This window comes from Eublepharis macularius, chromosome 4 (genome assembly GCF_028583425.1).
Source record: "Eublepharis macularius isolate TG4126 chromosome 4, MPM_Emac_v1.0, whole genome shotgun sequence".
Classification (NCBI taxonomy): Eukaryota; Metazoa; Chordata; class Lepidosauria; order Squamata; family Eublepharidae; genus Eublepharis; species Eublepharis macularius.
Genome location: NC_072793.1, coordinates 33,147,450 through 33,160,408, shown reverse-complemented (window position 1 = coordinate 33,160,408; position 12,959 = coordinate 33,147,450). Strand labels below are relative to the sequence as shown.

The following is a 12,959-nucleotide window of genomic DNA, read 5'->3' as shown; positions in this document are numbered from 1 at the left end:
CACCATCTTATTCCAAAGGAATATCTGGTAAGCCTCCACAACAGCAGCATAATTAGCAATTTTTATGTTGAGGAATGCAATGTGTAGACCTTTCATCCCAGGCTATCCAGCTTCTTTCCCTCTCAGTCAGCAGGCATAGAATGGTAACCTTGCCTGTGTCTTGATTCCATCTCCTCTGTAACTGATGAAGATGAAGGAGGATGAAGATGAAGAAAGGAACATTTGTCTTCCTTGGCCTTATAAAGCCCTTCGGCCTTCTTAGATGTAGGGGGAATAGAAGCTGGTTTCTAGCATAGTGTAGACATCAAATATATGAACTCCTTGGTCATAGGGTATGTGATGTTGGCTGGGTTCCCAGAATAAAGATGTTGCAGTATTTTGTCCTTGGGTTTTCGCTCAGAAGAGGCCACATCTATGTCTAAGGATTTTGCCATTCGAAGCATCTGCTTGGCATAGAGTAAAAAGTCATCCATGAGAGAAACAGGATGCTTATATCCCACAACTTCATCTGGTGACAGATCAGATTGTAGACCGGCTCCGCTCTCCCAGGTAGGGCTATGGGTCTGAATCAGGTAGATGAAATGCCATGGATGACTGCGGAATGGAGTACCGTCGATGGTGCACTCTAGGTTATGTAAGATTGGATGTGGATCCTACAGATTCTGCTCTATAGGGTTCACCCCAGTCAACTCCCAAAGGTGGAGGTATTCCCTGATACCATGCTGGACATTTGGGTGCACAGCAACTCTGATGTGAAATCTGTTCAGGCCCCCTAAGGGCCGTGTAAGAGGTTCTTGGGGTAATTCCCCTTCTGAGGAGTAAGCCAAGTGGGAACTTGAGGAGAAGGGCAATGTGGAGTCTCCACTGCCTCCAGACCTTCAGTCTCCAGGTCTATGACCTGCATCCTGTGAGAACTCCTCTTACATTTGGAGTGCTTTGATTTAGATTTGGTCTTCTTTCTGGGTGGTTCCAGAAACTCTGGAGTTGGTTCTTCAGTTTCCTCAGATATATGCCCTATTGGGCTTGAAGTTGAATGCAGATCTATAAAGGCAGGTGTCATAGATGGGGTTTGTACCATCTGATCTAATGGCTGTCTTGATTTGGAGTGTTGGCAGATCCGAGCGCTGGTGGATCCGATGAGCTGTCGAAACTGATGGGCTCAGAGTGCTAGAAGCTCACTGGTGTTATCGGATCTCTGACGTTGCTGGATCCAAAGGGCTCGAGTTGCCCAAAGCCAACTGGTGGATCAGAGATGGAGTCACATCCGATAAGCTCAGCTCACTCAAGGTCGAGTGATGTTTCCAGATCTGAGATGGTGCAGTCAGATCCAAGGTGCTCGGAGCCTCTGAGAGCGTGACAACTGGTCTTGTCAGATCCATCTGATCGGCAAGTTTCACAAGGATTTTGCTGATTTAGTTGATGGGCTAGCTGCAGCCGACAATGCCCATTGCCACAAACTGGCCTTGAGCCTGGTAGCTCTTTCTGCTCTGGCTTTAGAGGTGAAGCTCTGGTAGTGTTTGCATGAGCCCCTCTCCGAAACAGACAAGGCAAAGAGAGTGCCTGTCCGTTTTAGTCATTTTTGTATTGCACTGAGCACATTTTTTAAAATAAGGCTTTTTCAGCCATTCTGACCATCTCTCTCTCTCTCCTTTTTGTCTAGGCGAAGAGTGAAATCGACAGCAGATTGCTAAGAACTTCTCCAACCGGCAGCTAAAGAGGAACTGAGGGTTGGGGGTGTCACTCCTCCCAGACAGCAGGCTATTTCGGCAGGAAACAAGCCGCTCCTGCGCTCTGGGAAGGGGCAGATGACCCCTAGAGGAATGTTAGCTATAGAACCTACCAATCTGCATGCGTAGTCCCATGTAGGACTACATATAAAGCCAAAAAAAGAACTTAATTTATTCAGGGTGTTTATAGAAATAGCCTATAAAAGTCAATACGTTTTAATATTTAAAACATCACAGGCCATTTCTCTAAGCATTTTCCAGGAAAAATCCCACCAGGGGTTCTCTGGTACAGAGAAAAGCACCTCTAAACTGGCCCAAGAGAGTATGAAAAGGCGGCTGATTTTTTGATACATATAATAAATATATTTGGTTAGTTTTCTTATTCTTGTTTTGAATTTTATGTTATGTTTACATATCCAGTAGCAGGAGTTTCTGCATTTTGCTAGTCTAGGGCCAATTTCATTATGTGTGGAAGGACCGTGAAGACATATCACAGTGGCGCTGCCAAACTACTATGAAACTAATAATATTTTTTTTCATCTTTCCAGCATTCCCTACCTACCTGGCATTTGAAACTCTTTAGGTACTCTGCTCCAATCAGGTCTTCCCGTTCAAACCCAGGTGCTTTCTTGTAGCTGCTGGCTGCAGTTACTGAATCTGTGGGAAAGCCAATGCTTTCCAAGCTATGGGGTTTTCCAATGGCACCAGGAGGGGACCCACATATATTAGATGGGCTTCCAAGACTGCTATTTCTACAGAGAATCTAACATAAGGAAAAACAACATATGTCACTCCATGAGAAGAACTGAAACAGTCTGCATTTACCGATTTCCAAGATTCTATCATTCTGTCTATATCTACACTGAACAGAAACATCTAAAGATAGCTATGATGTTAGCATCAGCCTGGGTCCAACCCTTCCACAAAACAGAATGAGTGCATGGAAGGGTTTTTTGCTACCTTCCTACTACCAGTGTACGCACCTCCCCCTGCCCACGTAAGAAGAAACCACCAGCAGAATTCCCTTTATGCACCCTGGGATGAGCACAGTAAATGCTATGAATGAAGCAAATGGTTGCACAACACTGGAATGGAAAGTGGATTTATTTCAATTCCTTGTTTTGCTGCTGTCCCCCACACTGCATATCACATTCACGTTGTTCTTAAGGGTCAAGAATGGCTATTCAAGAGGTGTAGAAAGTCTGCACAAGGAAGGGGAAAGTAGCCAAGATTCCTTCTATGAACTTGCTCCATTAATGAAAGGGTTGGCTCCAACCCAGACTGTCAGTTGAGAACATAAGGACACAGTTTTGCTTCAGGTTCTTGTACTGGTGTCTCAGAAATGCAAAGGCAGTTTTAGCACAGCCATTTCTTGATACCAGAAAGAAAAGTGACCCACTGCAAACTCACGTTGCTAACACTAAGCTCACAGGCTTAACAACACTCTCCATATGTTCCCTAGACAAGAGTCAGAAAACAGGGGGTTGGATCTAGCACAAAATTTCTACTTGTGCTAGAGTTCTTGGGTGAGCAAAAGCACAAGAAAAAGATCATGTTAAGTCAAGTTTACTGTAACCCCTTTTGCATTTCTGCTTGTGCAAGATCATGGCCAACCAATTTCTAGGCATTATAATATACAGGGAGAAAAATGCTAGGTGCTGCACAAAATCTTCTGCAAGGGGAACTCCATTAAGGCCATTTATGTTTCCGCTTGCTCATTACTGACCCCTCCAAACATAGATTTCTAGTGCAAACCTAGTAGCTCCTTCAGAATCCTGAAAAATCTCTGCTTTAACTTTTAAAAACTGTTTACAATATTCACAGCTGGAAAAAATATATCCAAACTAAGTGACCGATTGCTGTATTAGCTTGGGAGGGGCTTACAGCAGTCATAGTGCAGAACATCTTCACTTTACATAGCGCCCTATACTTTTTACATAATATCCATTCTTGGTACCCTTGATCCTGCATCTCTGCAACTCCTGATGTGCCACATGTTCCATTCCTCCTCTCTCATGCTCTCATTGACAAAAAATTCGTATTTTGCATCCAAATTAACCTATAGGCTCATTTGCTTCACTTACATTGTTCATATCCAGGTCTGATTACATAACATTGTGTGGGTCGACAATTCTAGATATAGGCTACTCATCCAGCCTACCAGAATGAATTATATTATAATAATTATAGGGCACACTGCTGCAATGAAATAAATGAAATTTTTCTACCTTTGTACACAACTAGGAGTGGAGGCCCTACAAGTTAAGAGAAGTCATGATGGAGCCTCTTTTATTGCATACTTAAAGGCTGCTACTGGGGGAATATTATGTATATGTGCAAACAAGGATAATAGCTTCAATCCAGTAACATGCTTAAGAGGCCACTTTATGTACTAGTCAAGAAATCTGTATTTAGAATTAAGTTGCAGTATTATTGTGCACAAATTCACAATAGCGAATAGAAACTTTGATAAAAGTGAAATGGGAGATTTCTTAGGAAGTTCTCAGCCCAATACTCTGTGCTTGTACAGAACTGTTGCAAACATACTTCAGCTTATATGCAATGAAGGGTCAGCGGAAGATATGGTTTTTCCTTTTCCCGTATCATTCTCCACTCTTGCAGTCCCTTCCAACCACTGCTGGGAAAGATCATTTCTGGAGTCATGGGCCTGTGTGGAAGGACAGCTGCGCGGTCTGGGGTGCTGCAGTGAGGGCATGAAGTACTGTTTCACCCCCACCCCTTCCTCACTGTAGTCCTTTCACCCGCTCAGATATTCCACCACAGTGGGTCCTGTGGCAGCTGAACAATCTTTTCTGGAAGTCAGAAGAGACTTCAGGAGCACAGAAGAACATGGGAAAATGGGTGTTCGCTGAAAGACCCCTACAACGATGTCTTTAATTCTCTCTATGCAGGCTATAAAGCACTTGCTGCTCCTTGCAGTTAGAGCAGATACTTACTGTAGTGGAGGTGGGACTAGTTGGCAGAGTTCCTGGCTTATTCCATACCTAGAAGTGCAAAGAAAACCAAAAATAGACTACATGAGTTAGTTATTTAATTCAAGGAAGTTTTAGCTATCCATAATCAATGACGAATGAATGTCTTAATTAGATCTGCAGGTTACATATATAGTCAACCAGAATGATAAAACACCAAACTTGTGTTTCAGTATGGAAGAAGCATGTGGATTTACGGAGGAGGATGAGGGATCATGTACTTCGACCGTAAGATGGGTTAGCAGAGTTTGAGTTTAGTACCACACAACAGCAAGTCAACTTCTAATAGTAGTTTGAGGCAGTTCTCTAGAAACATACAAGTCTGCCAAGGAATAGCAACAACAGAATGATAGGGTTGGAAGGGATCTCTAGGGTCATCTAGTCCAACTCCTTGCACAATTCAGGAAATTCATAACTACCTTCCCCTCACCCCCAGTAACCCCTGCTCCATGCCCAGAAAATGGCAACACACTTCCAGGATCCCTAGCCAAACTGGTTTGGGGAAAATTGCTTCCTGACCCCAAAGTGGCTATCAGCATTATCCTGGGTGTATAAGAAGGGGCCATGAGAACTAAACACTGATGTAACCCTTCCTGCCCCCTCCTCTCATGATCTGCCTGACATTGCTGTCAGATGGCCACTGAGCCTCTGCTTAAAAACCTCCAAAGAAGGAAAGCCCACTATCTCCCGAGAAAGCCAGTTCCACTGAGGGACTGTTCTGTCTGGAAGTTCTTCCTAACGTTTAGCTGAAAACTCTTTTGAATTAATTTCAAACTTGTAGTTTAAGGGATGACAACTACTCTAGATTAAAAACAATATAGACACAGAAACACTTATATCCTAATAACTATACTTTTTTTCAGGAGTTGTAATTATTTGAAAGGAAGCATTTCAGATTAAGCTAAAAGCAATAACAGGGCTCAAAGATTGCAAGAGAGGGTACTGGGTGGGGTGGGGGGGTGTTAAGTGTTTTAAGAACCTGAAGTGTCCACAAGACAATCATTTTCGGATGAGCAAAGAACACTTCCCAAGTGGAATATATTCTAAGCAGGAAACTTTACATCAACTTTAAACGTTCAGGAAAAAAGCCCTAGGCTTCTCCATATGGCTCAGAAATGACTTCAAATCAATTTAAAGCAGAGCACCTTGTCTAATCAAGTTTGAAAGTTGCAGTTATGATTTAAGTCCATATCCCTTCAGAATTTCATCTCACAGATGGAAACCTGCTTTCCATCTGAAAACAAAATCACTTGTGGAAAAATGCTAAATTCCCATTATTTGAAACCTTTGAGACAGAAGGTCTGGGAAGGTACTGATATTTGAGAGATTTACAGTGTACATCTACAAAGTGCAGAGGACAAAAGCTTTCCAGTGTTGATACGTACATTGCTGAGGTCTGGGGCTTGGGGGCTGGAAGGGCTGACTGGAACAGAATCTCCTGCTGCTGAGGGCATGTACATTACAGGGCCTGTTTGCGTTGGGCTGGAAACAGCTGAGGTTGACTGTAATTCTTCACTAAGCGGTGGTTCTGAAAGATATGAAAAACCAAAATCCAAGATGTAGGCAAACAAGAGAAAATGAATCACATGGCACTAGTTAGAATAGAGGCTGCACTGATCCAGGCAGCACTGTCACAAATCTTCCATTTGAAGAAATCTTCAAACTAGCATAAAGTAACAAAAAGCCACTATAAGAAAAAATAAGCAGTCCCTAGTTTGTAACACAGACAGCCTTGTGATTTTTACACAGGCCATAATGTATGGCACAAAGTTCAAGGACAATGATATGAAGGGACTTTCCCCCCTCTGACCACTATCATGGACCACAGCACATTGGCAGAAGGCTCCCCATCCCTCTAAAGAAGTGTCAGAGGTAATTATGACATCAATCTTTGGAGAACCAAAGGCCACCACTTGAAACAGGTATCTGCTAATCACCACCTAAGGGATTTGAGTATGCCTCTTAGGACCGAGTATTTCTTGGTCTGAGAGTGTAACATAGGGTTATGCACATTTCAGGAACCACAGTTACAAATTTCTCATATGCATATGTGCCAAGGGTGACGCTGTTATGGTTGTGGCCATGAGGCTAAGCAAGGTTTGAATCTTCAGCACCAACTGACACATTAGCCTCAACAAGGAGGCCACAAACTTTTATTTTACCAGCCTTCTCCATGAGGAGAAAGGCTTTATTCTGTACAGAACTGAGGAATGCCCCTATGAACTGCACTCTATGGGATGGGGTCAATTTATACTTTTTCAGTTCCGTGAATGTATCTACAACTAAGGTTATACGCTCTAGCAACAGCACCAAGATCAGCCAGTCATCCAGATAAGGGTAAATGGAGCATCCCAATATTCTTAATTGAATGACCACTATGGTAATACACTTAGTGAATACCCTTGGGGTGAAAGCTAGACGGGAGGGTAAGATCTGATATGGGAAAATATGTCTCCCTAGTTGGAACCTCAGGAACTTTCTGTGTGAAGGGTAGATTAATCTATATAAATACGCTTCCTAGAGCTCCAGGACTGCAAACCAGGAGTAGGGGACAACAATGGTAGCACTAAAGGTAATGTGGTTATCCTAAATGTCTTAACTTCAACAAATTCATTGGGATTCCTCAGGTGCAGTATGAGTCTGATCTTTTTGGTCAGCCAGCAAAAATCTTCAGAAGAATCCAAATCAGGATTCCAATTCTGGAATCTCTTGTACTGTGCACCCTTGTCAACCAGGGTGAGCGATTCCTGTGTTAACTCAGGCGTAAGCTTCTCAGCAGCCATGATAAGCAGACTCAAACATCACGAGTAAAATGAGAATGCCTCTCTCCAAAGACTGCTAGCGGTGCCCCTTGTAGTTAAGAAGGGCTGTTTCTGACTCTGTCATTGATCTTTAGAAGGATGAGGCTGGCCCAGCCTCAATTTATGGGTGGCCTTCTTCTTTGCTGCATAGGAGCGGCTTGAAAGGAACAATGCTGTGCATACAGTTGGTACTGGTATGGCTGGGATCGGAATTGGCATCTCTGTACTAGTGCTGTTTGCCCTACTTTTTGGACCTTCAGCCTGGTGTGATGCATGACTGATCCCATAAGATTTAGCCATCAGCCTGCCTTTCCTCTTTTGGGACAGGTACTCATCCATCTTCTGAGAAAATAAAGTTGATGCTTCAAACTGCGTATCTTCTCCTCCGCTTCTCGTCTCTGAAGGCAGCACCATTGAGCAGAGCCATGCATGCCTTCACAGCAGCACCAAAGACAAAATGGCCCCCGTTGATAAGTCAGCCACATGCCGTCTGGTATTAATTTGCTGTTTGGACAATGTTTCTTCTTGACGAACCTTGGCCAAGGTGTTATCATCAGGTAGAAACTGGTTATACTGTGCCATCTTATTCCATAGGAGTATTTGGTATGCCTGCATAATGGCAAGGTAGTTGGTAATTTTGATGTTCACTGTGGAATGCATGTAAATTTTCCTGCCAAATGCTTCAAGCTTCTTGCACTCCTTGTCTGACAGAATCAAGTGAACACCCTGGCATTGCTTGGTCTGCATTTCTTCTGCTGTTAGAGAAGACAGGTAGGGACATGTAAAAAGAAAGGAACAATTGTCTTAGGTTTTGTACATGCTCTCTGCCCTCTTTGATATTACTGGAGTGGAGGCAGGCTTTTTTCAAAGACTGACCATGAGCGCTACAAAACTCTGTCATGGGGAAGGCTATGGTAGATAAATTGCTGGAATAGAGATGATAAAGGATTTTGTCATTCAGCTCCATCAATGGCACCTTTGGCTATCCTTAACATCTGCTCCCCGTATAGTCTGTAGTCATCCATAAGGGGTATGGATTCCTTCTCTCCAACATGTTCATCAGAAAATGAATCCAACAGCATACTAAGGCTCCAATCCAGTCCAGCCATCTCCACATCTTGATTCGTGAGAGTTGGTACGACAACAAAGACCTGAGGGGGGGGGGCATTGGCAACCTTGGCACCAATGCGATTTTGACAGGACTGGATCCATGATGGAACCAAGAGACCCTGAACAATAAACATTTCCCCATTCCAGGTTGCCCAGAGGGGGCATCTAGTGTGGCTATTATGGAGGGCACTGATGAGAGCAATAGTCCTGCTGATTAGAATACTTATAGCTCCTAAGATTCGGATACGGGTGCAGCTGCACAATCTCTCCTCCACCTCTGAAGATGAAGACAACAGGGACTTAGAGCAGGCTGACAGTGTCCTTGGGACTTCAACTATCTCCAGACCTTTACTCATTGCTTTGGATATAATGAATTTCAGGTTATCCTCTGCCCTTTGTTTTTGTGCATTTTTAAATTTCAGTTTGGCCTTTTTTGGCAGAAGTCACTGAAGCACTTCTAATTCAACCACCGGTACTTGGGGATCACTATCTTCCTGGGTGTGGATCTGAGAGGGAGCCACCCTGCATCGGGGTTGACGACAGCACCCTTCAGGCTGGCTCCAAAGGTTGCCTCAACCAGGATCTCTGTCAGATCTGGTTCAATGTTGCTATATCTGATGGTCCTGTGACCAGATTCGAGGTTTCTGAGTGCGTTAGGTCAAACTTATCTGTATGCTCCATCAGGGCAGATTTTGCTCTCAGGCTATTGGAGCTAGATAGGACTCTCTCTCAAAGAACTGCCTTTAATCTGGTGACTCTTTCTGTGCAAGCCTTCGGTGTGAAGGTCTGGCAGCATCTGAATGCCCTGACCTTGTGACCTGAGACAAACCAAGCAAAGGGAGTGCCCATTAGGGGTATGCGATTTGGGTTTCCGATTCGGAAAAAATACCTGAATTGGACCCGATTTGCAAACATTCAGGATTTCCGAAATGGCCCCAGGATACCAGGGCCGTTTCGGAAGCTCCGAAACAAATATTCTGAAGCGATTTGTATCGTTTCAGGAAGCTCCGGGTCAAGGGGTTTAAATGCCCCTTTCCATGCCGCTTCACAGCAGCACGAAAAGGGGCATTTAAACCCCTGAATCAGCTGCTTGTCGGGGGTTTCCCCAACAAACGGCTGAGTCCAGCCTGTGGGGGTGAAATGCCCCTTTCTGTGCATTCTGGGAGATTCCCTGGCCCCTTGTGCAGCGGGCAAAGAGAGAGCACCGTGGTGCAGCTGCAGGCTTAAGCCTGCAGCCCCGTCACTTCCTTCACTGGCTGCAGGAGTCGGAGGATTCCCTGGCCCCTTGTGCAGCGGACAAAGGGAGCGCTCCGCAGCACAGCTGCAGGCTTAAGCAAGCAGCTAGAAAAATGTAGGTTTAAACTTCCCGCCCTGCCGTTTATTTCACCCGATGGGAGGGTGAACCCCTCCCCCCCATCAGGTGAAGTAAGTGGCTGGGCTGGAAGTTTAAAAGGTTGTTGGTGTGCTCCAAATCTTTACAGAGCATACCGAAGCTGGTCAATATCAATTTTCGAAGTGGTTTGGCACTTTGGAAATTGCTTATTTTTGACTTTTTTCCCCATTTCGGAAATTCCAAATTGGGAAATCCAATCTTTTTTCTTGCACACCCCTAGCCCATCTGTATTAGTCTTTTTAGTGCTGCATTGCACGCATTTTTTGAATAAAGCTTTTTCAGCCATGCCAAAATAACTTTTCTTTCTCTCCCTTTACACAGATCATGAAGAAAGAGCGGCCAGAAAAACAAGATGACTCCCTGAAAGATGAAGAGCTTGATACTCACATTCCTCTCCAACAAAGCAAAAGAGAAACTGACGGTAAGAGATGCAGCTCCTCCTGGAGCATGGGCTTTTGGGGCGGGAAAGAGCCACTCAACTTACTTTAGCATTTAACTGTTTCTACAAAAGTACTGCAAAATAGGATACTACAAGCCAAATAGAAGGGCCTGATAAAACCTGAATACAGCAATTTTAAGCGTAAGCTGTGTATAGACAATGAGAGACAGCACTGCAGACCATCAATACATATATTTGTTCTGACTCATGACTTCAAGCTGTTCTCTGGAAAAGGACTAGCCTGCAGAAGTGCTACAAGTGCTATGGAAAGACACAGACTACGACCATTTGGAGAAAGGCCGTAGTTCCATTCCAATCAGCAACTATTTTCCAAAGTAGCAGGGGCTAGGGAAGAACTCTCTGATATTAGAGAGCCTCTTTTAAACTGACTGAACCTTGGATGGTTTGAATTTGGGACTTTCTGCATGGAAAACATGCTTTTCTTAACCGTGGTCCTTCCTCAGTCTGTGAATGTGCCAGCCTGTGCGTTATGAGGACATACTGGATAATGGCCATGAGAAGCAGCTCCCAATGCACATATACCTGGAATAGCTTTGTATTAGAGATAGAGTACAAGTGTGTACGGGATAAATGAATACAATACTTACCTACCTATTTACATAATCATTCATGTAACCACTTAAAATATGCAAGGCCACCTACTTTACCACAATAATGTCCTGACATTTCTAGAATACTCTTCTAAAAAGCCTTAATTTCCGTTAGACAATGTTCATGCCTCTTCTCCTCCAGAACTTGCAACAAGGTATTAATAGCTCCCCCTGACCCATTCCTTTTCAGTACTTTCATGTGATCACAGAAACAGAATTAGGGCAAATGCCACTATAGAGAAGTTCCTCCTTTTGCTCCACAGAAGTAATCACATGTTCACAACCTTAAGGTGGCACGTCACACACTACACCCAACATAACTTAAGCAGTACAGTTCCTTAACTAGCCACTTGATGTCACTTCTACTTTGAGGAAGAAAACTGTAGCTATAACCATCTGGCTGCTAAACAGGGTTTTTTTTTCAGTGTACAAAGATATTATATGTAAAATAAAATCTGTCAGAATTTTTGCTCTTGGATATTGGCTCTCATGCCCTGCTGGTTTTATTTATCTGCTTGCTTTTGTTTCTTGGCTTGTCCCAACAAATGAAATCATCATCTGAACTCTTGGTCACACTTTGCCCAGGGCTGATACTGATACTTTGCTGCTAGATAAGAAAAACCCACATACGTTCTACATGTGCAAAGGCACAGAAGGGACCTCTGGGACAGCTGCCAGACTGTTGCATGTCATTACATTTTGTTGATTTGTAGATCTGGAAAACAAAACAAAGTGTGCACTGTGGCAAAACGAAATGGTGTATACATATGTACCAATAATTGGTCAAAGAGAGAAACACCAATAAGTGCAACAAAAGTTTGAGGTCTCTATAATTGTGTTTGTATCAGTTCCAGCATTACACCTAATATTCACAAAATTGCTTTGTGATTTCCACCACAGATACTCATATGTTTGTTGACACATTTCATTAGTATTAATCACTCTTCCAACTTGAAGATGGTTCCCAGCACTGGACCCATCCAGAAATCTAACTTGAGTTTATAGGATAACCTTTCAGTAAAATTTTGTGTATTACCCATTCAATGAAAGTGTCTTCAGCTACATGCTGCTGTTGAAATACTACAAAACCCAACCTCCATCCACTGTTGATCTCCACAAACTCTGAGATTTTAATGTGAATCTCATCTGTACAGCATTCTTTAGGTACCATTAGCAAACAGGTAAGAAAAAGAGAAACTTTAGATGCTTCTCCTCCTAAGGGATATGTGCTGCTAATGGAGTCTGGGCAAAATTAAACAGGACCAACCAGGCATGCCAAAATGCTCACACATGCACACTGGGGTAACAAGTGGTTTTATTTTGCTGCAATCCTATGCGCGCTTACCTGAGAGTAAGCCCCATTAAATACATCAAGACTTACTTCTGATTAAACATGCACAGGACTGCACTGTTAGAATCATCCTGGTAGTGGCTGTGTATACAAAGCAGCCCACTTCTGATTAAACCTAGCCATTATTTTTTGTATAGGAAGGTCTTTCTAAATTATGTTGCTGTTAATGTTATCTACCAGTACTCTAAGCTTTGTTCTGAATAAGCTATACAGGCACTAAAACCAATCCCAATAGAGTCCTTGTAGATTATGAACATGGGTTATTTTAAGATTACAGTGCGGGTAAAAAGAAAAAAAGAGGTGACAGCAGCAACCAAGAATTGTAGCTTCTTGTCCATTGCCAGGATACATTTCCCCCAGTCTATATATACTGCTCACATATTTAATAATAATAATAACATTCGATTTATATACTGCCCTTCAGGACAACCCACTCAGAGCGGTTTACAAAGTATGCCATTATTATCCCCACAACAAAACACCCTGTGAGGTGGGTGGGGCTGAGAGAGCTCCAGAGAACTGCGACTAGCCCAA

General features: G+C 43.3%; 1 protein-coding gene across 2 annotated transcripts in view; it reads right to left on the bottom strand.

The window, feature by feature from the left end:
* Nucleotides 1-12,959, bottom strand: part of UNK (unk zinc finger) — a 75,114-nt gene that overhangs the window by 28,144 nt on the left and 34,011 nt on the right. The window contains exons 7-10 of one of the 2 annotated variants that reach the window (XM_054975249.1): nt 11,705-11,789; nt 6,106-6,248; nt 4,685-4,732; nt 2,290-2,490 (exon numbers count right to left, since the gene is read on the bottom strand). In XM_054975249.1, coding sequence (XP_054831224.1) covers nt 2,290-2,490; nt 4,685-4,732; nt 6,106-6,248; nt 11,705-11,789 — 477 coding nt within the window. The remainder of the gene's footprint in view (nt 1-2,289; nt 2,491-4,684; nt 4,733-6,105; nt 6,249-11,704; nt 11,790-12,959) is intronic. The other variant, XM_054975250.1, reaches the window with a different exon arrangement.